This window comes from Anoplopoma fimbria, chromosome 15 (assembly GCF_027596085.1).
Source record: "Anoplopoma fimbria isolate UVic2021 breed Golden Eagle Sablefish chromosome 15, Afim_UVic_2022, whole genome shotgun sequence".
Classification (NCBI taxonomy): Eukaryota; Metazoa; Chordata; class Actinopteri; order Perciformes; family Anoplopomatidae; genus Anoplopoma; species Anoplopoma fimbria.
The window spans coordinates 8,634,351-8,660,312 of NC_072463.1; the positions used below are offsets into that span (position 1 = coordinate 8,634,351).

Consider the following 25,962-nt stretch of genomic DNA (forward strand, 5'->3'; position numbering starts at 1 on the left):
GTAAATAAACATAACACCTTTTAAGTGATTCGGTGGTAAATACCTGACCGCACCAAACAGGTAGACAGAGTTGGCCGTCCCTACTTTCCATTTACATTGACGATCTTCGGTAGAGACCTTTTCTAACTTGACATCATTAAGAACCTAAATAGACCCATTTGTATTTCCTGTAGACACATTTTTTAATATGGTAGCTGAGAGGAAGTAAACGGGGACCAACGCCCTATCCCTAGCAGCAGAATGGCGATGAAAAGGTCCACACCAGAGCCCCGTCGGCGTCACCTGATCCCCTAGCAACCAGCAGGTGTCGGTGGCACCACGAGAGAACGAGGCAGAGAACAGGTAAGAAGTAAAAGCTATAAATTGAAGATACACCATTACCATTTGTACTGTATGTAAGGTGTCAATTATGTACGTATGTATCAGCTACACATTAAATGTATTGTGTGGTTGGTTTTGTATGTTCATGATACACTTAGTTATATTATACCACGTTATTTTACCAATAGTAGGCTTACATGGGAACGTTTAAGTCAAATCAAGCCTGCAACTAGTGGTTATTTTCACCCATAATGTTAATAATAATAAATTATTCCATTGATTGTTTTTTTCCAAATTGTTTATGAATTAACATGCCAGTTGGTAATTTCCTGAAATTGCTTCTTTTGTCAGTCAAAAACCCAAACATATTAAATTCATACTGAAAAAGCTTGAAACCAGCATATGTTTTGAATTTTTGCTTGATAAATGACAAATGAATAAAGACATCTCTTAAAATATAAAAAAATAATACTCTGCTTTGAATGTAAATATGTCTGATATGGGTTTTTCAACAAAGAAGATTCAACCACCTAGTTAAAGATGTCAAAATTACATCCACTCCTTCTCCTTACAGAATTAAATAATTAATTAAATAATCAATATGTAAATATGTAATATAAATGCAAGAGGAGTTGTCTCATATACCTAAAAGCCCATTCTCAAAACAGCTTTATAGTGGAAATTCTGCACAGGGAATGGACGGTACTTAAATCCATTATCAAAATTGTAGCCAGTTTATTTTCTGTCTATGGATGGATATTTGAATCTTTTAGGGGTTTTTTTGGTCTGAATTACAATTTTTATACTGAAATGACAGACTACCATTATATTCTCTACTGTTACATTATGACCCACATTATCTACCAATGTTAACGTAAGCCAGTTGCATTGACTTCTCTTCATGCACACACTGCATGCGACAAAACATTCTGTTTATTGTGGTGTTTGTGAAGGTTGATTACGTTGTGATAAGTGATCATTAATATGCATAACATACCGCAGTAATATGCTCTGTTCCCCAGCTTTGACTGTTTCCATGGCAACTCAGACGCACAGACTCGCTCAACCCAAACCCAACCGGCTCATATATCCAGACCGGTAGGCCTAACTGAACCCCTCTGTCTCTCTATGTCTCCTTCTTTCTCTGATGAGGCCTCTTTTTTTCTTCTTTAAATCCTGCAGTCGTTCTGTTTACTGGCTGGATCAGCTGCCACCAGAGAAGACCGGATCCACCACCAAAACTGGTACGATCTCTCACTTTCTATCTCAACTGTTTTCTACATTTACAAACCTGTCCCTGTACTGTTTGTTTTTGTTTTTTGTGATGCTGTCAATAATTGTTTTTCTTTGCAGAGTTAACCCCTCGCTGGTCGGAGCTATGTAGAAGTAAAAAGTTCCTCACCCAATTCACGTAAATATACAAAGTTCTAATATTATTGATGTATAATAGCCTACTACTAATTGCAAACTAACAATTAATGTATCTGTAATTTCTTTTTTTTGGAAGTCTTTGATACTTTTGCTATACCTGCTTTGAGTTATGATTCCTTGTTCCATTTATCATGCACCTAGCTTATAATATTCTCTTTCTCTAATTTAATTGTGGCAGCTGCTTATATTAAAGCTCTTTACTTTTTTATGTATATAGATTCAGTATTGTGTCCATTTCCACAGCACTAATTTCATCAGTAGCGTAAAGCCAGATTGTTAAGGTACCATGAATAGAACAACATTGCAGTCTTGCCGTTATCGAAAGGCTTTTAATGTGACAAAAAAAACATCAGGAAGTGTTGGGTTCTCTGCTAAGGAGTACCTCAAAGAACTAATTAGTATAATGTGACTCTGTTGTTCGGATGGATTGAGTGCTGTTGAAATGAAGATTATAGTCAATTTACTATGTAAATTACTATGTAAATTTCCCCCCTCAATATTATTTTTAGCCGGCCTTTATTGGCAACCGGCATTTATTTGTCAGGACTCAATCGTTTTCTCCCCGACAAAGTATTATATGAATTTGATGGATTTTGTCTTTTGCTTTTATCAAACCCAGGAAGATTCAGCTCCTTGTAATAACAAGGAGCTCTGTGCAGTTTTTGATCACTAGTAGTGCTAAGGAGCAATGAATTTATGAGCAGGACCCAGTTTGTTCTTGTAAACCTGCGATGCAATTTAAATTCCTGCCAATGTTTTTACAAAGTTCAACTGATCTTCAGGCAGCAATAAAGTGCCAGGAAACACACTTATGCACCAGCAATGCAGCTAGCAAACATGGAAGCTGGCAAAAATATTAAAAATCAAATTGGCTTTGCAAACGTTTCATGAGGGAAGAAAGTGTGTTCGTTCAGCCTCATGTTATTGACAAAACGTACCAAAGGGAACCTTTAATATCTTTCTAAACTCATCATCTTCTGGCTCTTCTTTTTATCCCCTTCTTGTGTCTTTGCTCTTATATTGATTCCTGCCCCATTCCTTCCTTCCTTCCTTCTTTCCTCACCTTCCTCTTTTATTTTAGTCACCTCTTTCTCTCCTACTCACACCTCTGAATCACTTTCTGTGTCTTCTCTCACTCATGCTCTCATTTACTCTCTCCTTCCGTTCTGCCTGTCCATCTGTCCTTCCCCAGACTTTCTCCCATATGGGAGGTGAGTGAATGGGCTCTCCGTGCCGTCCCATCTGATCGACTGTGTAGTCTGGCTCAACCTCGGGCACCTGCAGTTGGCTGGCAGCCAGACCACCCACTGCTTGTTTGTGTGAGTAAACCATTTCCTGAGAATCTGCTGTTTAGACATCCTCCTGTTTAGACACCTCAGACGACCTCATCGACTGCCTGAGGTAGCTGGCAGCTTTTCAAGTATGCCAGTCTTTTAGACTCCCCTGCCAGCTGTAGGCCAGGCTGACAGCTAGTTAGGATATCTAACAAATGAACTCAAAGAACGTAAAGGTTAAAGTATGTCATAGTGAGTTGTTTTTCTTTTTCAGAAGTGTTTTTCTGTCGCTGTGCCCTCTGTGGTTTTCACAGGTTTCGTATTTTCGTGATAGGACAAGCGATAGCTGCTGTTTGCGTTGGTTTTGCACATATCCTTTTAGCAACAATATGTCAAGTTTCACATTTAACTTTCAGATATCTATCTGCATGAAAACATAAAACCTCAACTTTAATGCAAGTTTAAGGATGATTTTTATTTTATTTTACCTTTAACACATGGACTTACTAAAGTATGAGTCTTATGAGTCGTAGCCATCTGGTTATACCTGTGACAACATTATTGGTTGCCCTTTCTTGAGACTGCTTGTAGCATAAACAGCTCATTTTTATTGCAGTCCAAGCCATCACATGGTTGTTAACTGATCCACCGACCAACGTTGCATCCCTTAAACCAGTCTGCTACCAGAGCTATAGTTTCATATATTTGATTGATTCCAAACAGCTCGTGTGTGTGTGTGTGTGTGTGTGTGTGTGTGTGTGTGTGTGTGTGTGTGTGTGTGTGTGTGTGTGTGTGTGTGTGTGTGTGTGTGTGTGTGTGTGTGTGTGTGTGTGTGTGTGTGTGTGTGTGTGTGTGTGTGTGTGTGTGTGTGTGTGTGTGTGTGTTTTTAATATAATCTCATTCATGTCCTGAAATGTGATTGTAGTTGAACAGAGTGACGCAGACGGCAGTCGCCACTTTACGTGTATGCCAGCTTGCCCAACCAAAAAGAAGGCCAGTTCTGGAGGGCTCTGGTCCCAAATCTAGACCTATAACCATGACCCACATACCCTGCAAAGCTTCAGCACACATAGAGCTGCTTGCTAGTAAGTCGGCCAAATGTTTTGCTCTATTGTTGCATGGTTTTACTTGCTATTTTGACATGATTACTCATCTTCTCAGCCCCTAAGCACGACCACCCCAAGTTCCAAGGAGAGCGCTCTGGGTGCTGGCCCGTCTCCAGAGCGGCAAGAAACTTCGTAGCCAGCCAGAGACTTCTTGAGCTGTCCAGTCACAAAGAGAGGAATGCTCTGTTTGAGGGATACAACCCGTACGAAGTTAGCCAGGCAGCCCGCTCTGCCAGCCCCTCGCCTCGGATACGACAGCTCTGTCTGCCTCTGCCTCGCAAATGTAACTCAAACTAGGACGGATGACGTCTGGTCCCTTGAGAAATGTTTATTGTTCTCCATTTCCTCGATGTGATAAAAGTTGTTTCCATATTAAATCGTGACGAATGCCTCTTATTTGCTCCGTTACATGAATATACACAGAAAAGAACATCAGCAACATAAATATGGTTCAATTGCCACCGTGGACTCACTTGACCGACTGAAACTACAATTTCTACTTCTTCTGCAACATCATAGGATAAAGCAGATATTAAGTATCAGTATTCACACAAAGTATGAAGTTGTATTGAAGTATTAGAGTTGTACGCTACTGGTTTCAAATCCATTGAGCCCCCGGTGTATGTGTGTAATGTATTTTTAATTAGTAAATTATAAATAAGACGACCTGCCTGATTGCAAAATGTCATTTTTCACAGGGAGAGAGATCTTGTTAACCGCAGCTAAGATTGCTTTGAGACATCCTTCAACAAACATCTTTCAGCACATCCAATTCTTTGTTGCTTGTACGCAGGCTGAGAGCCAATCAGGCAGAGAGCCAATGAGTCAGCTCAGCATGGAGATGTCAGAATATAAATAATACAATGCCTTTTGAAATTCCTACTAAAGTCCTACTAAAAAAACAAAACACGTAGAAGTAGATGATACATTTGTACCATTGCTCGATGAACTTGAATTTTTTTTTGCATTCAACTGCAAAGCGTGTCTTCTGTCTTTAGTTCTTTCATGAGGATTAGTTAATTGTCAAATCAATTCCTCATTTCGGACCTCCGCGGAGAGATCTCCACGACCCTGCAGGTGACCCCGAACCCCAGCTTTGGAACCGGGTCGCAGACAAACAGCGGGGCGGGACAGATGTGTTTATTATCACCTGAGAGGCTGCTGCTCTTCCGTAATCTGTAGATGGACTCGGTGAGACACGCACACACACACACACGGTAAGTGGAATGGATTTTGCAGTCATGCGTTTTATGTACGGATCGTGTCTCTGATCGTTACAGAAGTCTTTACAGTTCGTTTAGTGTATTGTGAAATGCATTGATGATTCACTTTTCAATAAAAAGACGAGAGAAGGTGGATGACTCCTACTTGAAATATGTGTATTCCTAATAACCCAACATGCAGGGAAGTAATGGCGTTTTTCAAGAAAAGTTTATTTAAATTTGATAAAGTTTTTGTGTTTTATTTTAAGAGTTTTCTGTAGCTTAACTAACTAAAGCGGACAGGATGAGTTTCGATAAGTTGACTGACTAATCAAATTATTTTTTGGAAATGAAATAAAATGTTCATATTATTTTTCAAGCAAATATGCCAAAAGTTTGCTGGTTCAAACTTCTAAAATGTGAAAATTTGGGGCTTTACTTTTCTCTATTTTATAAACTTTAACTTTGCATAATATGATACAGGGCTCATTCTGCCGTAATGAGTGCTTTGTAGTTTGACTTAGTACAATCGTGCAGACAGGACAACGTTGTGGGATTTCAAAGTATCTCAAAATTTCTCCCACAACTGCAGAAAGTATATATTTTTTAAGCTTGTATAGTTCACTTATGTGTCAGAGAAGTGTTTGATTAAACTCTGTTTGCAAACTGCTTAGAAATGCAAATAGGGAGACGTAAAGTGAAGTGTTACCATGCACAATCCAACCTCAACCGACAGCTCCAAAAATAAGCTGAATCAACACCACTCAGGGTCACCAGTCTGGATGCTTTACAACAGTTGGATTTATTTCAGAGCTTTACTTTAGATTTTACAGGTGTACCTTCTAAAATACCTTCTCCCTCATGTTTGGAACTTGATGAGTCTGAGCTCTCTGAACGGAAATTCTCTCTTTATTTTGATGGAAGAACCCTAGAGATTTATTCATCAAGAGCACCACACCCATTTGGGATGCCAAATGTTCTCTAGATGGGAAAACTGCTACGTTTCATATTGTTTGACACATTTCCTATGTTGCAATGTGTCAAAAAAAAAAAAAAAAAAAAAAAAAAAGTGAGAACTTCACATTACGACTCATAACAACAGAAATGTTACAGTGAAACTTATTTCACTACACAGTTAGCTAGCTTTCCCAGGGAAGATGACGAAATGTAACCACTAAACTGAGTCATTCTTGTACATCCCGTGCTGTCGCTTAAAAGATATATGGTCAAATTCTACAGTATGGTGTTCTTCTTTTTGTGAAGCTGTTCAGCGAGCAGGGTCCTCAAGTTGAGTCGCTGGTCGTGTGATGGGGAAAAGTGAGTAAGCCGGGCTGCACTGCCAGGAGAGACCCAGTGGCGGTCATGGAGCCGAGCCCGGCCGTGGTGTGGACCTGCCTGCTGGTGGCCGGACTCGCTCTGGGTAACATCCTCTACTTTTTAAAAAAAATCCAGAGCAGTAAATTATTACAACACCTGTTTTTGACAGATACAATACAGTAGTTCTGATTAAAAAAACACCTACTTGTTTATCTGGTTCTCACAGATAAAGTGCATTAGTATGTCTGGTGAAACTAAACTCACTAGTTAGCAATAGGCCACATGTCAAACATATGTGTAATTTTTATGGGTATTTTAGGGTTCTGTCCCCAATTCCCCCCAACATTTTGTAAGGCAAAATAAGCATTTTATATCTTAAAATGTATGAGCAAACAGCAGAATTGTGACAAAGTTAATGTTAAATTGACTTAAGATGTTCCTGGAAAGGTTCCTCCAGCTGTGCCAACATATCTATTAAATGTATGTTAAAAAAGTATAAAATCTAGCTAACTTTATGTTAGACAGAGTATTTTCAATGAATTATTGTTGATTATCCCCAAACATCTAGGTTCAAGCTTAGCCATCAAGGCGAGTCTCGAAAGACTTATCAAGGCAAACGTCTTGTATGGTCTTGTCCGATCTTCAGTTTAAACCTCAGGCTAAATAGCAAACGCATCACGCTTAGAAGTATTTGACAGAAGATAAATCTTGTTGTGCATCCCATTGGAAAACATTTAACTTACAGCTAATCTCCCCCCCGTTCCTCTTTTTTGTTCTTTCATTAATCTATTTCCTCTCATTTAAAAACATGTTGTGAATGAAGATTTCATTCCAAACCACTGCTTGTGCATGTCATAAAATAAACTCATAGCTTTACAACAAGCCAAAATCTCCAAACGTCCTCATGGAGGACTTGCAGTATCTGCCCTTCCATGCCGTTAACTCCAGCCTTTCTTCATCTTCAGCCTTTCCTCCAGCCTTCTCCGTTACGACCTCCAAGGCTGACCCCCGACCCCCACGCCTGATTGGCTGTGTGTTCCTGAATCGAGCTAACGTAACATGCCGCTGGGAGGCTGGAGACACGCCAACGACAGACTTCACTCTTCAAGTTCATTTGGTTTTTAAGTGAGCCAAAAACATTCATTTATTATTTTAGAAGTCTTGCTCAAACATATACAAGTGTGTGAATCATGCTTCAGCACTTTGTAACCAGGTTTTTCATTTTTGTCAATTTTTGAGTTTGATAAAGTAACAATAAAGTTTACTCTCCACCCTGAATGATGTTCATTCAGTATAAAGATTCACTATTCACTCCAACTTAAGATGTACGTTTTTTTTTGATTGCGTCACAAATACGTTCCACTTCTGTAAAAGGCTTAGTAAGCTCCTAAAACAGCTGGGCAGTGTAGTTTTGAGGAAGCCAGGGGGACTATTTGCAACTGCGGATCAGTACACATTTGGTGTTCATGTGAGCATTTGCAGCAACAGGATGGGTTGTATGAGATTGACCCAAAATAAACTGCAGTAACAATTGAGCTTTATATCACATAAGCTATGTCAGGCTTTGGCTACAGACAACACCTGTTGACATTAAGAAAAACAAAGAATAGCTCTACCTTTACCCATTAATTTGTCACCTATACATATCTGGATAGCTGACCGTACGCTCTGTGAAAATGCTAATTTGTCAGCAACACACTTCCCTAAGGAAGTTGAGTAATTTGTTAAAATGTATGCGACCAATCATTTTCTAAGAGTCTGTCTAGCCAGTACTAGATCAGTTGTTATGAGTAATAAATTGGCACATATATCACAATTACTAGAAAGAAAGGATGTCAAATTGTTTTAATTTACTCTTTTTATGATAATAAACTTCAACCTGAGAAACAGCTTCCATTTTACATGTCTGCTATTGAGCTGAAATAAGCATTTTCTACTGAGTGGCTGGTAACCAGAACACAGATATCTGATAGTGGCTTGGATATACCTTTTTTATCTGATATTTAATGTCAGTTTATTTAACACTTCTTTTAAAAACCTAACTGTCCTTTAACTTAAGATGTTTTCTTTCCAAATGTGTTAAACGTTGTCTTATCTTAAGAATGATCCAGAGAATATGCAGTTAGGTAAACCACTTTTATTCCAACATGCTGCTCACTCACAACATTTATTTTTGCTTCCTGCAGTATGAGCTGCAGACCACAGACCAGCTTCTCACCAAACTACCCAGCATCTTTCCTCAAGCTGTAAGATTCCTCAACTCTTCTTCCATACTACACCATAAAAAATTGTGTATTTTTCTTTTTGTATTATACGGGGACTACAAGTTTTATTTCATTGTATGAACCACAATAGATATACATTAAATATTGTCCTTTGTTTATCAGCGTTCATGACATATTTCAAATAATGTGAAATTAGATTAGCAAGTCGCTCCTCACCAGTGGCAAGCCATTGTGATTTTGCATGTTTGCAAGTTTTTGCCAGCATTTGCGTTTGATAATAATTCTGTATGCTTCATGCAAATGCTTGAGTTTGTGATCAAAGTCAAACAGCTTCCATCTCACTTCCATCTGTTTGTTGGGTAATGCTTTCCGCTATTTTTGTGGCCCAAAATTAGTTGCAACATTGTAATTTAAATTGAGAAATACTAGACTTTTTTGCACCTTGCATCTTTTTTGCACCTTGTGATGTGTGCTATACTGTGTGTGACTGCACACTCATCTGAGACATGTTCATGTATAGGATGCATATACATTTGCATGACAAAGCATTCTTCTATAAGGGCTTGTGGTTTTGTACCTGTTTGTATGTTATGACTTGTTGACTATTGTGTCCATAAGGACTCAGACAAACAATGTTTTTTAAATTGGTTTGTGTATGTATTTCTATGATTATGTCTATTTGCACAACCAGATCTGCGAAGGAGTTCACCTGCAACACATCTAACACCAGCTGCACGGCACGTTTCGTAGACACATCAGTGAGAAACTGCTTTTGCATCACCATCACAGCACACGGGCGCAACAGGAGCATAATGTCCCAACCTCGGTGTCAGTCTGGTAAAACTGAAGGTGAGGCTGCTTTGCTTCCCTTACTTGCACCCGTGTTGTTCCTGTCTTACTTCTTTTTCACTCTTCTCTCTCTGTCTTTTTTCAGTAATGTTGCCTCCAGCAATTTTGAACAGCATAAAGCCAGTCGGCGGGAGTCCTCAGTGTCTGAACGTAACCTGGAGCTACTTCTATTCGCTCTTTCCTCTGGCTGACTTTGAAATCAAAGCTGGAGCCCTGAAATCCCAGATCAAGTTCACAGCCCAGGGCCAGGTCTGATACTTCTAAATATGACTAAACACAAAACCAAACACACCTGAAAGATCACATTCATTCATAAAGTAAAGGTGCAATTTTGTGCCATTTCTCAAAGTCAAGACAATATTTCCCACATTTAAATCCCATGTCATCCTGTCTCGTCTTTCCTCACTGGCCCTTTTAATGTTGTGTAATGTTAACGAGATCAAACAGATGTCTCACAAAATCTGAGCAAGTGGCACACAATGTAAGACGTTGCCTGATTAATAAATACATTGTAATGTTTTATAATTATTATTAATATTATTATTATTGATAATAATAATAATAAAATCCTTCATGTTCCACCTTTCAAGAATAAAAACAAATGTGCAGCTTTCTCACAAGTTAATCTTCATCTTTGTCCTGTTTATCTTTCCTGTACAGTTTGGTGTGCAGATCCAAAACGTGAATGTCACGGGCATCAACTTCCTGGTTTGTCTCTTCAGGCCTGACACATCATACAATGTCTGGCTCCGTCACCGCTACAGAGGCCCAGAGAGTCCATGGAGCCTGTGGAGCAACACCTGTCAGGGAAGAACAGGAGAGGACGGTGAGAGAAAAAATTGTTGACAAACTTGTGTTTTTGTTTAAAGTCTCAAAAAATACATTGATTGAATCACTGTAGCCCTACTTAATAATTAAAACATTGCTGGATATCACAATAAAATAGTTAGCACCTAAACCCTTCGGCTTTCAGGGAAACCCCAGGCACCCTTTTTTATTTTACAAGACTCCTATTGCTTTTCAATGCGCATACTTTTTCTTTTTACTTTTAGAACATACTGGAGCTGCTTTTACAAAGTTTGTACTGTTGCATGCAGTATGCATTCAATTGGGACATACTACTTTGTCACAACATAGCCAGAAAAGCTAAATGCGAATCGGATATACTAAAACATCCTGGTATTTCTGACATGCTGCATTTAACATACTTTAGATTGGTACGTACTAAATCATTTTTTTGCATACTTTATAGTATACTAGTACGGGTATTGGAATGCAACGTCTACAGCCATGCTTGCAGGTTTAAGCTTTGAGTTAAAGGTAAGCATGCTATATGCTAATAATCACTAATTAGCAGTGATTTTTTTCAGGTAAACCAAATTATTGGACAAATTGGAAAATTTGAGAATTCAGTCCGTCCTGTAAATGTTGAGATACATTACTGTAAAAAGGGAAAAATGTGAGGAACTTGTCACACATCAGCAATCAGTGAAGCATATGAGAAAGAGATATATGAACATACAAAACATTTCCACCTCATACTTTCCCGTAATTAAGGCATATGTTCTTTTTGTTTTAACTGCTGGCAAAAATGTAAGCATTCCACCACCACCTTGTTATTGCATCCCCTTAACACATTCTGCTGTATCTCCTTCAATATATTATATCAAATATTTCCCCCCTCCTTCTGTCATCTAGCTCCATCTGAAGCACCAGCTTTCTGGAGGCAAGTGAAACAAACAGACGAGAATGGTTGGAGACTCGTCTCACTGCTCTGGAAGGTGTGTGTGTGTTCAATAGTGTGTGAATTTGCGTCATGCGACTCATTTGAGCTATACAGATTTATAGTTTAATAACTTTTGGATGTGATTAGTTTTTCATCACCATGCCCTCGCTTAATGTCCCTAATTTGTTTTTATATCTCTCTGAAATTATTTATTTAACGCATCATAGTCTGATTCAAGTTGAGAGCGTAATTGAGATAGCTGGAGAAAGAGGAAGAGAGAATTCCATTTCATACAAACTCTTTCTATGTAACAGAATTTTCTGATTTAAACCTCCATCATTTCACAGCAGCTCATTTTTACTTTTCACTTTTTATCCTCTCGTTTCTGGTTGGGTTTCAGCCCTTGCCTAGCCTTCTAGCCAATGGCAGAGTTCTCTACTTCAATGTGACCTGTCAGACAGGAAGCGCCCAGGTCCTGAACGATCACATGAGCTGCAGAAATTTGCACCATACGAGTACTTCCTGTAGCTTGCTCCTGCCTGCTGGACAATGCTCCTGTGCTCTGACGGCCTCCACCTCTGCAGGGACTTCGCCAGAAGCCAGAGTATGGCTCAGTGGAGCTTCAGAGACAGGTAGGGTGACATCAAGGTACAGTCATTGATGCTATTCTTCATCATGACTTGAGAAGTTCTAACCATACACAACTTTGCCCATCATTTAAGCAACTTTGATTAGTTTAAAAAGGTTCTCTCTGGGATTAACAGATGGTAAAAAATATAAAGTGTGTGAGTGAAGTCTTGTTCAACCATGAGTCGTCACAGTAGTTTCAATGCCGTTGCAAGGATCCCCCAAGTCTCTGGAGCATTTAATGGAGGGTAACCTCATTTATTTTTAACCTGGACACTATATTCCCATGTTTTTGTGTTTAAGCTACTAATGGGGATAACTTTTTTCCAACCATTCACTTAAACAGTCTGTTTCTTATTGTGTCCAACTAAGTCTCATACTGAAATCTCGCCTCCCTAGACATTGACGAAATCATCTAAATATTCAGCCAAGGCATTGAAAATCTTTAAGATAACACTCAGCTACGCTTTCTGTATTCAACACTACAAACTGACAACACCGGCACTCTCACATAAGTTTCCACTGTGTCTTCCAGCAACCAGTCACATGACACAATAACAAACAGAAAGCCAAAGAAAAAGGTTTTATTCCTCTGTAGGGTCCTTTCCATAATGTTGTCAGACACTAATAATAGTAATCTGTCGGTGGCAAAAACAAGCACTTTTAGTGGAGGTACATTGCCCCAAAGAGCTCTCCCTTAATACCAGAACATGATGTTTTCATTAATATCTTAGACAGAAAAACATGGGAAAAGAGGGTCAAGGTTGAAAATGACCAAAGTTCCCCTAAAATACAAAGAAATACTGAAATCAGATTATTGAACTTCTCAAATCAGGCCCCTGTTTTCACGGTAAATAAAGCCATGCCTACAAACAAGTCCATTATTTCTCTTCAGAGCCACCACCCCCAAACCAATTCACTGCAAATCCACTGGATGACAGGGCCTTGGATGTTCGTTGGACGGCTCCAGACAACAGCGGCTTTGTTGTGGAGTGGTTTGCTGTCAGACAGAAAAACAGCAGCATCCTATTCTGGGAAAAGCTGAATAGTTCCTGTAGAGCACTGATCATCACAGGTAATCCAACAATACAGCTTAACGTGTAAAATGTTAGGACTATGTTCCACTGTTAGCCTTTAAAGGTGCTAAAATTATTAAAGCATAAAAGCCATCGCCATGTTGAGAGCCATGTGGAAGCAATCCCTCAATCATACATATGCTGCATTTGGAAATAAGGCCCTTTAATGCTGAAATGGTGAATTGATTAGCTGTGGAACGTGTTTTTTAATTTTTTATTAATCAATTTGAATCACCAATACTGATAAGCAATTTCATATTTGTGTCGTTTTAGAGGGAATAAAGCCGATGGAGCGTTATGCTGTGTCTGTCAAAGGGCTGTTTGGTGAGAGAGGGGCGGGGCAGAACCGGACCGTTCACATTTATACACGCCAAGGAGGTACTTGTTCTACGTGGTATATGTATTGTGTGATGTCAAAAGGTAAAAGTAAATCCAGACCAGGACAGCTTCATTTCTACTGAGGGTGTAGATAAAAAGGGTCACAAATGTATACTTTTCATTTTTAAAAGGCTCTATAATTTCCTAAAATAATTGAGGAGATTATTCTCATTCTCCAGGAGTAATTTGTGCATTGTTTAGGGAATATTTTTTCGCTGCTGCTGAACACAGCAGGACGGTCCTGTGGTATCAACACAAAATAAACAATAGTGTCCATGTTCATCGTAATGAAGTCCCATGTCACACAGAGCAATTAATCTTTTTTTTGCAAAAATGGAGGTCTAGTGCATGGAGAAATAAGTGTTTGGCTTTACAGAAATTACCTGCCAGTAAGATCAATTTTGTTTTTGATTTTGGTGTTGGTAGGATTTATTTTGCAATAAAAAAAAAAAAAAAAAAAAAAAAAAAAAAATATATATATATATATATATATATATATATATATATATATATATATATATATATATCACAAGACTTAGTATTTGATAGCTAAACTATTGTGTTATACCTTGGCTACTTGCTCTACTTCTTTTCTCTTGTATGTTCCAGAGTAGGAAAATGTTCTCTTCTCTTGTGCAGCAGCTTGTGTACAGTGCACCATTAGTGTCTCTTTATATGAATGCTTGATTAATGGAAGTCAATTCAAATAGAACAATCGATTGGAGCTTGTTTGTCTGATATAAAAGCTGTTGACTTCATGTTGTATCTCGTTTGATGAGGTGATCATGAGGTGATCTGATTTCTGCCAAACGGTGATGCTGTTGTCTCAGTCTTTTCACGTTTTAACAAGCAAACAAAAGATGAAAAGAAAACAAAAACCTTCGCCAAATGGTTGAAAGTCAATTCCAGGTTCTTCATTTTGTTAATGTATGCCTCTGCTGCTATGGTGATGAAGTCCTGACAACAATCCAGACCAGGACAGCTTGTTGGAGAGAAAATTCTATCACATTTGTTTGATTGTGAGCCAGTGTTGACAGACCAGAAAATGTCTGCTCAGCAGGTGGAAAAAATCACACCAGATCAGTTGTTGTGTAATAGAAACCAAAATCCAGCCTCCTTCTCACAATATAATCTGTGGTTGATCCGCATCACCTCCTATGCTCGTATATATAGCGCCCTCAGATGGCCCTAAAGTGGCAGTGCAGCAGATCTCCGGCAGCAGAGTGGAGCTCATTTGGAGTCCTGTTCCTGTGGAGCTGCTTCATGGTTTCATCCGCAACTACACAATCTTCTACAGAACAGAAAACCAGCAAGCCGGGGGTGAGTGATAGACACACATTCAAGTCTGCACTTTACATACACATAAATCCAGGTGTGTGTAAAAGGAAACGCTGTAGAGTAACAGGCCTGTTGAAAGTCTCTTTGAGTACGATGAGAGTAGCGTTTGATTTAAGTGAATGGAGTTGTATTTGTTTCAAATCCAATATATAACATTGATACCTTTTTTTTGTCTTTTAAATTGTAGTTCCGTGAAAAAGAGTGTGTAGTTTTCTTAATTTCCTTTGCAGATGACTTTAAATATATATCATTGATATTGCGGTAACATACACATGTGTATTAATATGTTTGTAATACTAAACTAAAACATATCCCATTTGGTTGATTATGCTTAATCCTAAACTCAATCAAATAACCAAGGCTTGCCTTCAAACATACAAATAAAATACAAAACTTTGTCACAAAAACAACCATACAAACAGAGATCAGTTACACTGTATTTTAGTAAATGATTTGAAACACAATGATACAGACTATATACTTAAAAACATTGACAAAGGTAACAGTTAAATGTCTTCAGAATACAATGTTTTCCTTATATATGTATCCCTATGAGGGTAGAATAAACACTTACAACAAGGTTTAGATATTTTGTACATTATTATTTGAATTGTTTTATTATATTTTGTATTTATTTCCTTTGTTTTCATCCATATTCTTCTTAACTTCATCACATTTTGTTCATGTTGTTCCTTTTCTTGTTTATTCATAAGTGATTGTGCCTGGTCGAGCTCTCCGTTACTCTCTGGAGAATATGTCTCCTGGTAACTACGACATCTTCATGCAGGCCAACACCGACGCTGGAGCCGGAGCAGCCGGGCCCATTGCTAATGTGAACATAGGTGAAGACCGGACACACACGCACATATATGTATATATGTATATTGCTGTTTCTTTAACTTAAATTGGTGTGTATGTGTGTGAAGGCTCAGAGGAAATCTCAATGGTGGTGTATGCCATCCTTCCTCTCATTCTGACTTCACTGGCGGTGGTGCTAATGGGCCTGGCACAGAATAAAATGTAAGATCTCCATCTTACACACAATGGCATCCCACAATAACACAACAACAACAACAACAACAACAACAACAACAAAAAAACACCTTCTCAAAGTTCAGTGTCCTACTTTGTCTGTTTTACCTAATTTCATCATTTTATAATATTGTTTTTTTTTTCCTATTTTGTAATATTTAACCCTCACAAATAACCTTGTAGGGTGAAACAGAAGCTGTGTCCAGACATTCCTGATCCTTCCCAAAGCAGCATTGCGCACTGGACCACAAAAATCCCTTTGGAGGTAAGCTTTAACCCCTGACTCCTCTCCCATCCCAAATCGTAACATACTGTAAGCCCACAGGTTAAGAGCTACCTGCTCAGCAACAGACAGCTGACGTACACAGTTAGCAACTAGCTTGTGGATAAAGTGAACATAGTGGAGCATTTAGCAACTGAAGAACAAGATAGTTTTACTTTCAGGTGGTGGTAGAGACCAAAAACAGAACTAAAAGTAAATGAATGGCAGGTGGCTGGAAACACAATTCCAACTAAGTGAATAATGTTTTTCTGTAAAGTTTTTCTAACAAGTTGGCTGTACCAACTTAAACAAAAATACAATTTAAATTTGGTTTATTTAATTAAGTATAGAGTTGTATATCTTCCAACGTTGGCAGCAGAAACAAGTGAACATAATATTGACATATTATCTTCTTTTTTTTACCTCAGAGCATGAAGTGGCCCGCAATCGCCGAGAGAACAGAAATCAAATACTCTGAAGTGATTTTGCTTGGTAAAAGTGAGCTGCGGAACATCGACCCAGATCTGGACCAGAGCTATCAAAGTAACCTCCAAACATGTTCCTCTTACTGCTACTCTCCGCTCCCAGTTTCAGGGGCTGAAACGCCTCAAAATACCCGAAAATCTGAGAAGAGGTGCGTCAAAAGCTCAACTTGTGCCCAGATGACCTCCAACACTGATCTCTCCTCCAGCCCCTCCATCTACTCCAATGTCCTCTCTTCTGAATCGTTGAAAAGTTCCCCTACACCTTGCACTGCCTACCTCCAATCCAATGACTGGCAGCAGAGCACTGTCAATGACGTTAGGCTCAAGCTAGGTGGAGACAGTGAGCCGTCTGTGTCTCAGCAATGCAGGAACGCCACCACATCTGATTCACCTCTCTCACAAAAAGATGAACTGAAACGCTTCCGTCTTTTTCTGAGACAACATCAAAGTCCTGTCTCCTCTTCTGACTTTAGCAGCATCTGTCATTCCTCCGTCCTGCTTTCTCACCCAGCTGAGGTCCCGTCACTGCAACACACTTTTTCTCAAAGCCTCAATAACTCGGTCTCTTCGCTGCAGCCCGACACCTTCACTGGCCCCTGTGATACTTTTACTCAGACGTTTTCACCTTTTCCTCTCTCTGTTTTGATGGATTTCTCTCTCAGTCCTATAGAGTGTGATCCTTACATCTCCCCTGCTGTTTAGTTTCATGCCAGGGAAATAACAAATGTGTTTGTTTTATTACAGTGTCCATAAAAAAATATGCACACCCCCTTTGTCTTTTTATTAAAGCTTTTAGTTTTTCTTTACAACACATTCCATTTGTAAAAATGTTATTCTTTTTTCTTTAATTGTCTATCAGAAACAAATTTCATGATTGTTTTAAATCAGTCTGATCTGTTTTTTAATGCTGAGTAGACAACAAAAAGGAATATTTTTTGTAGTTTTGAATAGTTTTGGGAAATACTCCTAATTTCTTGCTTGCTGAGTGATATAAGAGATCATTTTTGGGGCATTATTTTCTTACACTAGCTGTTTCCCACTTCTTCCAGTCTTTATGCTAAGCTAAGCTGATCAGCAGCCGTGTAGCCTCGTATTAACTGTACAGTCATGACAGTGGTGTCGATCTCTTCATGTTACTCTATTTATAAGAAAGCCAATAAGCATGTTTCCCAAAACATCAAACTATTACTTTATTTGCACTACTTAGTTTTCATTTGACAAGACAAAACATGAAAAAATCCAAGGGGGTGGAATAATTTTTATGGACACTGTATAATTTGTGATTGACTTTTGATATTTTTCTACATGTGTGATCCTCTGTGACTGTTTTATAATGTGTTTTTGACAATGTGCTACTATACAAGGCTGATACATATTGAATGTTTGAATGTTTGAGCAATGACTTACTGAATATAATTGCTGAGAAATGTAAAGAACACAAAACGCTGCTTGCAACACCGTCTTCTGTACATATTGTATATACTGCTGTTTGGGAGTGCTTATATTATTTTTCTTTATTCGGTGTACATTTATTTATGAATGAGCTTTTATACATACGACCTATTTAAGATATTCCTGACCGTTAACAGCATCTCTTCTCCTGCTGTGTACTTTATATCCATCATATAATCATGCTGGTCAGTTTCTCCTGGTGGCAGCTGTTTCTCTTTGTTGGTGCTGTTTTTCTCGACTTTTCCCCTCAATATACTACATATTTTTTCTGTTACATACTTGCAATGTGACTTTTAGAGTATCGTTAGTTTCCTTGTGTTGCTTTTAAAACTCACATATCTGAAATTCAGACCACTTTTATAGCTGCTGACTGGAATTCAACCTTACAATGAGCCATCGTTTGTACCAGTGTTTAGAACTGATTACTTAAGAAATTAGGTGCTTTTAAGTTTATGTTATCGGTACAGGATGTCTGTGCATTCAAATGTACAGTCAATGTATGAGCCAACATTTCCACATTCAAACAGAACATATGTTGTGTGTGAGAGTTTGGATTCATAACTTAGTTATCCTGCATAAGTTGTGTTTTCAGTCGAGCAGATATCCATTAAACTTGAAAGTTTGTTTGTAGCCCTTTTTTTATGGCACAGGTGTGATAATGACATTAAAAATGTTTCTGCTCTATTCAAATTTCCCAGTGATCAATGAAAGTGTTACAGTGGGCCAGCATGCACAATACCAGGACCCCGAAGCAGCTAAATCAATTTCAGCCACTATTAGATTTATTATTTGCGCTTGTGCTTTTCCTGCTGTGACAAATCAAAATGGCTTCTTCTGGGAAAAGAATCCATAAGATAAGAAGTCAAAACTTCTTGGTAAAGCACACTGTGGTAGGAAACACTATGTCAGATTAAACAATCTGATTCTGAAGGGTTCTCGCACTGCATGGATTTTGGATCAACTTTTTCCTCAACCCATGAACAAGTAAAAGTCAGTATTTTGACTTAATATTTGTTTTTTAACCTCAAAGGTGTTATCGCCTCTATCGTATAATAAACTTTTTTCATATTATGGACATGAATATGTGATAGTTATACATCCAAGGAGGAATACTATTCTGTTGCTACTTAAATTCCAAATCAGTTTAATGTGATTAGCCCTCAAATACATTTTGACCCAAGTGGGATTTAAACTCTTTAATCTGGCAATGTCAGTGAGACCTCTGCTGGTACTGTTAACTAAACTAATATACCATATGAGGTGTTTGAGATTGGTGACATGCCTTTACCAAAAATGTAAAACACGTGGTAAAAATGGAAATGTTCCTTTCTCTGCTTGGATTTGATAGACCCAAATCCAGAGCGAAAGAGAGAAGAAAAAGAAAGCAGAGAGAGAGAGAGGGCGTTTTATCCTCAAGGCCACGGTAAAGATTTCGGATATAAAATCCATTGCGGGAAGTTTAGAGCGCTGTTCGTTTAGGAAGACGCGCCCACTGTGCGTAAAAAGGCAGGAACAGGCAGGACGCAGCCCCACGCAGCGCAACGCGTCCTCTGCTGTTCACCTGAGACAGCGCAGCCTACAGACAGACGGACAGGTACACCGAGAAAACAGAGCCGGAAGAACGAGCAGGTCGACTTGTCCTGATAGTACATTCTTCAATAGTAACTCCAGAAGTTTCCTAGATTTCATATCTGCCCTTTGCTTTTTTTTGCTTTTTTTTTTTAAAAACGCGATTTATTTATGAGAGTGAAGCGGCGTTGGAGAAAACATGACAGAGCAAGGAAAGAAGTTGATTCTGATCGTGGTGGATGTTCTTTGTGTCGTTGTTGGTGAGTGACTACCCTGCTTCTCCCCTCCTGACAACATGGCTGATAATATGATTCTTTACAGAATCTGTACAGAATCATCTGGTCTGCGTTCATTTGTGTATTTATTTATGGAGCTGAATCAACACCCCAAAATGTTTTTCAAAAGGGGGGAAAAAATGTGCACTGTGACGCATGGGATTGCCCAACACACACACACACACGCACGTGCGCGCGCGCGATTTATAGATCTATTACTATCTGCAAGATTTTATATATATATATATATATATATATATGATAGCGAGTCCTGTCTAAAAACACAACTTGACATAATTCTGTTGCAAAACGATACAAATCGAAAAGTGTTCACTGCAGGACAATTTAAACTTTGCAAGTCAGCATTGGTCTCTATCTTGTTCGAACAGGTCAAAGTGAGTCTTTCCCAACACTCAGTAAGAATGCTGCTGCTGGTCTTTGATTGTTACTTCACTGACTTCTCCTCTGAAATAATTTGGGATTTGAGTTTGAGCTATAGGACACATCCTATCTTACCTCACTATCTGGCTCTCAGAGAGTTGATTTGCTGAGACGATGATGCACTCACAATCTGGAATAGTTGTGTTTTAACTGCTCATAGGTCTTGTTTGTTGTGTGGAAGTCACCACAAGGAGCAGTTTGACTGTATTCACCTCCAGCTGTCTCTTTTTGTTTTTTTGATGAATACATTCATGCTTTTTCTGCACATGTTTTTCTTCCTGCACCCTGTGGCCCCTTTCTTTTTAAAAATGGGTTAGGGGTTGAGAGCAAAGATCATTGTCAATGAATCTCTCTGTCTGTGACAGTTAAAATCCTGTTTTGGAAACTTGTGTGTGTGTGGGGGGGGGGCTCTTTGGTGTATATGTGTGACTACTGTAGAGGGAACAAAAAAAACTTGTTGCAGCTTGCTTCTGGAGTCCAGAGACGACACAAAGTCCATTAACAGAATTGACATCTTCCAGCTGGTTGTGTCACATCTGCTCACATCTCTTGACACCACGAGACTGACAGGTTGTAGTTGAGATGATGAAGGGCCCCTGAGATGTTCATTTCCCCACTGGATTTCTTTTCTTTAATTGTTTTTTTTTTTTTTTTTTTTTTTTTTTTTTAGAAAGTGAAATATGGGGTTTAACTTGAACCTGTCTGTAGTGGAATCCCTGTGAGGGCAGCAAGAACCATTGAAGATTACAACATTTGTAGATCCATCTGTTTTCTGACAGGGAGGAATGATAATGATAATGTTTCGCTGTTTAACCCCCCACTACCCTCAAAGTGTATGTGCGTGCACACCCAACGACGAGTCCACTTTCAGTGCCCTGCAGGTCCGTTTTGAGGGAGAGAGAAAGAGTTAAGACTTTATGGATGAGCTCAAAAAATTAATTGTCTGGCATAAAGATGAGGTAAATATGTTTTAGACATAATTAGCTGATTCAGTCATGTTTTTCCTAGTTGGCCGGAGCAAAATACCTAAAATTAAGTGATAGTTCATCAATAAGGAAAAAAGTTGTGAAACCTTATCAACTAAAGATTTCTCAGTTGACAATTTATTTAGCTGACTAAGCTTCCAGTTAATGTGCTTATCATCTCTCATGAAGGTGTGTCAGGGATGTGAAAGTGTGTTGTTAGTCATCAGTCCTCAAAAAGTAAAAGTATGTGTTTATGAATCCCTTTGGATGAGTCTCTTGGAAGTGGGTTATAAAATATATATTTTTTGTCAAATTATTTTATTTTAGATTTCCAGTAAATTCAATTGAGAAATGTTTAAAACTGCCACCAGAACAGCAGTACTAATAAACTCAAAATTTGCTATATTTTGTAATATGTTTACCTCAATATGAGTACATATGGCAGTATAATGCAATGATTACCACCCTTACTTAGGGAAACACTATAAAGATTTGGATTTAATTTAAGTCAATTTTAAGGCAAAAATTTCAAATTATTGAGGATTTCAGCTTCTCAAATGTAAGAAAGGTTTGCCTATCCTTGTCTTCCATTAGTAGATTGAATATTTTCTAATGTTTCAGACTTTTGGGTTAGACAAAACATCTTTGATAACATCATCTGGGGCTCTAGGAAACTGTAAATGTTAACTTTGTTTTTCTGTTGATTTACAGACCATCGAGAAAAGAATATGCAGATTAATCAAAAATGAAAAATCGTCATAGTTGCAGCCCGAGACAAAACAAGAAGAATGAGTCAAAGTTTTTTTTTATAGCTATAACACATAAATACTGTAAGTATGGCTGCAACAAACATCAGAAAATAGTGAAAGTCTGAATTTCACGGAGCTGAAAGATACTTTATCAACACTTTGCCATCGTTTTTTAGATTCCCATCTTTTAATCACTGCATCTTCTACTCCCTTGTTACTTTTATTTTATTTTATCTCAAGAGTGTCGAGGGTAAACTGACATCAGGATTGATCCACAATTTAAAAATGGTGTGTGTTTGTGTCTGTTTGTGTGTGATATGGCAAGAATGTGCTGAGTGTCCAGATTGTAACTGATCCTGTGATTCTGTTCAGTTTTTTATTTCTCCCTCTTCCCCTCCGAAGTCAAACCTCCATCCTGCCCTTATTTGTTATCACTGCACACAGTATATACACACAGCTTGCGAGGCTACGCGCACACACACACGCACACTTGCACATAGGGGCTCACCCAGATGCCAACTAGCAGAACATCTTTTGTTACACTGTCAGTTACATTTCACTTTTCACAGTCAAATTATCAAGATTGTAAAAAGCACTTTCATAAGAACAAGCTGCTGTCTTCATCTTTTTGTTTCACTTTTTCCCCAGTCTCTTTTCTTTTCCTTTTGTGTCCTACATACAGTGTGTCCATCAAGGTTATATACATTCTTAACACTTTCAATGGCAAAAATAATAATAGGATTTATTTGTGAAATTTAACATGGCATTTTAATATTTCTTGTTTAAATTAATAGTTGGAAATTTGGGGGAAAACGTTAACTTGCTTTCTCTGGCGAGAGTTATATAAGAACAATGATACACTCTAATGTCTGTAAGTTAAATGTGAGGCTACAGCCAGTTAGCTTAGTTTAGCATTAAGACTGGAAACACAGGAAACGGCTAACCTTGCTCTGTCTGAAGGTACATGTGCCTTGCAGCACCTCCTAAAGCGCACTACTGAACATGTTGTATTTCAGTTAATTCTTACAAAAAACAAAGTGCATTACAAAATATTGCCAATGTTACAGTATACACGGTAAATAGGTGCACAATTTGACCGAGGATGTGACCTAAAAGGGGTTAAAAAGTCAGTTTCCGGCTGTCAGTAAGATCGAGCCCAGCTAGTGCTGCACTTGAGCTAACTGGGACCATAGTTCACTGTTAACTTATATTTATGACTCTGGTAACTCCTTTTTGTTTCGGTTCAAGTACTTTGGTATGCACAAGACTCAAATGATGATGTCAGTCATTTTCACATGGAGTTACAGATTCAGACTAGTTTTTAATTCCTCATCATTTCACATTTTACTAATTTTTAACACTCCATATAGTTTATTCATGAACAAATTGTGTCCCAGGTTTGCTCTCTGGAGCAAAAGTCCCATTGGCTGTAGTCAGGAGTATGGGAAGTGCAGGTCAGCAACCAAAATTCAAGTCATTCTCAAAATGTACATGTAAGTCAGATGACCGCAGACAGGCTGTAACTATTTGTGAGCTTGGACACATGCGCAAGAGTTTGCAAGGCTTATTTAATGTCTCCATTTTAAAGATATAGCATTCTTTTTATATTTAATGTGTATATATATATATATATATATATATATATATATATATATATAAAATCAATTATTCTATGTATTTCTGACTTAAACAGGATAGGGTGCAGGACAAAGTGGGTTTAGACAGTTAAGTGTCTGTTAATGTGAACCAGTGTAAATAAAAGAGGCAAAAGGTAGTTTCAAAGAGAGTTGAGTTCATTTTCCAGTTGTGTTTATAAGTGTGAATTTTTTTATTAATCTACTATTGTATGATAGATTCCATGGAAGATGGTGAATGATTAGTACATTTTGTTGCTCATGTTCTATAGACGTATACTATATATGCAGGCTGCATCAGTTATCTGGGGATTATTTTCTTATTTAATGGATTCATTGTTTGGTCTACAGATAGCACAATAGAATACAAAATACTTTGTCTACTTTTGCGTGCCAGAGGCAGACATTTGTCTTTGGTTTTCATGTGCAAAAATGAGAGAGGGGGGGGGATGCGCACCAGTGTGGGAGAGGTGTTGAACACCATGCCTATTACATGTTCCCAGAGTCCAAGGTGACGTCTTAAAATGTCTTGTTTTGACAATCCAACAGTCCAAACCCCAAATATTCAATTTACTATCATCGTAACCTAAACATTGTTTTGCTCCTTGTGTAATTACAAATACAGCCACATTGTAGAACTTATTACAATCTACAGGATTTAACTGTGACAACGCAGTGAGTTGCTGATGACAGCAGTTGTTTGTCTCTGCTGAGTGTTATTTATGCGCCATTTTAACATCTTGATGTCATGTTTGAGATGCCCTGCCCCCCCACCCCCAACTGTTTTATTGACACACACACACACACACACACACACACACACACACACACACACACACACACACACACACACACACACACACACACACACACACACACACACAGTATCTGACTCTGCCAAATATGTGTCAAAGTCAAGTTAAAAGTGTTGACTTCTGCTCCGGCGTGTGAAAATGAAGAAGAGATGCGAAGAGAAAGTGTGTGTGTGTGTATTTTTGTGGGTTAGATTCTTGTAAAACAGAACATTGTGGAGTTAAATGTATTGCTGAATGGTTTCAGAAGGACCTTTCAGTACTGTTGTGGCTTCATGTGAGAGAGGAAGCATTATTTATAAGCTTTTTTCAAAGGTTAAAGTCAGTTTTTCACTGTTACTTTGCACTCTTCAGTGAGATATGAGCTTCTGGAGGATTGTTTGATTTATAGACTGCTTCAACATAATTCAAACTAAAAATTCTTCAGAGAGAGCACATCTCAACCAAGAACAACCACACTATCCTGTTTAATGTACGCTAATAGTAGGAAGTGTTTAGAACTGTACAACCTGCTTGAACCACTAAGTGAAAGACAATCAAGGGACACGTGCCACATTTTTTGTGATTCAAGCACAGTACTTTCTTTGTGTGAAATCTGGAATCACACAAAGAAATGTAATTAATTCAGTTTTTTTTCACACATGAGATTTACTGCTAAAGCCTACAAATAAATCAGAAACATAACTCTCCTCCTTGCCAAGACGGTTCAGTCATACTGGAGTACAATCCAACACAACAAAGAATATGTAGTACTGTTTAACCCCTTCAGACCCAGCATTGTCATGGCCATCATGTGTTTTTTTTGGTCTTAGTCAGTGACATTGTATTTGATAAATAAATATCAGCAAAGTTTTTGACATACAGTAGTATATGTTGCAAGGTAAAAGAGTCCGGGGTGGCAGAAGTGGAGAACTAAGAAAATGTTTTCACCTTTTTCACTAAATTTCTACTCTTTTATTAGTAGACTAAACTCAGGTCTTAAGGGCCTAAAGAAGTGCCACTCAACCTTTTCATACAAACATGGTTTCTTACTCAAAAGCTGCAATTTACCAAGAAAGCTTTTCTTCATACAGTGTTGTGTTGGACTTTCCCAGGAAAAATCCCTTGCCTAACAGGAAATGATGCACTTTCTTTTCAGCAGCAGTTTTTTCCGGGTGTAATAGAAGATTAGCCCCCCCAAATATGAAGAACAATGATAGCCATTATGGAGAGAGATAAAATACTGGGAAATGCAGTGGAGAAATCCCAAACCAATGAGCACCGAAGATAAAACCAAAATAAACAAAAGAAGGAGTTAAATATTGGTTTTCTGAGCACCTCAGTGTGATGTAGAACACTAGTTTCAAATCCCTGTTGGCTAACAAACTGCAGAGGCACAAATCTAACATTCGGCTGTTGAGATTTAACCTCAAACAA

The 25,962-nt window shown here is 38.3% G+C and overlaps 3 protein-coding genes across 3 annotated transcripts in view; all 3 read left to right on the forward strand.

Moving 5' to 3' along the window:
* Positions 1-298: 298 nt before the first annotated feature.
* Positions 299-4,463, forward strand: theg (theg spermatid protein). Its single transcript, XM_054614620.1, has 7 exons — positions 299-342; positions 1,344-1,419; positions 1,504-1,565; positions 1,675-1,732; positions 2,945-3,071; positions 3,952-4,111; positions 4,188-4,463. The coding sequence occupies exons 2-7, from the start codon at positions 1,358-1,360 to the stop codon at positions 4,427-4,429; spliced, it is 711 nt and encodes a 236-aa protein (XP_054470595.1). The 5' UTR covers positions 299-342; positions 1,344-1,357; the 3' UTR covers positions 4,430-4,463.
* Positions 4,464-6,604: 2,141 nt separating this feature from the next.
* On the forward strand, positions 6,605-18,745 carry LOC129103642 (interleukin-31 receptor subunit alpha). Its single transcript, XM_054614212.1, has 15 exons — positions 6,605-6,754; positions 7,617-7,776; positions 8,838-8,897; positions 9,568-9,725; positions 9,811-9,974; positions 10,386-10,551; positions 11,424-11,506; positions 11,852-12,083; positions 12,974-13,153; positions 13,428-13,532; positions 14,706-14,852; positions 15,584-15,712; positions 15,797-15,890; positions 16,086-16,167; positions 16,593-18,745. The coding sequence occupies exons 1-15, from the start codon at positions 6,697-6,699 to the stop codon at positions 17,349-17,351; spliced, it is 2,577 nt and encodes an 858-aa protein (XP_054470187.1). The 5' UTR covers positions 6,605-6,696; the 3' UTR covers positions 17,352-18,745.
* Positions 18,746-19,522: 777 nt separating this feature from the next.
* plpp2a (phospholipid phosphatase 2a) overlaps positions 19,523-25,962 on the forward strand; it is a 30,970-nt gene continuing 24,530 nt past the window's right edge. Inside the window, exon 1 of the mRNA XM_054613917.1 lies at positions 19,523-19,930. Within this exon, the coding sequence (XP_054469892.1) occupies positions 19,870-19,930 (61 nt within the window). The 5' untranslated portion in view covers positions 19,523-19,869. The remainder of the gene's footprint in view (positions 19,931-25,962) is intronic.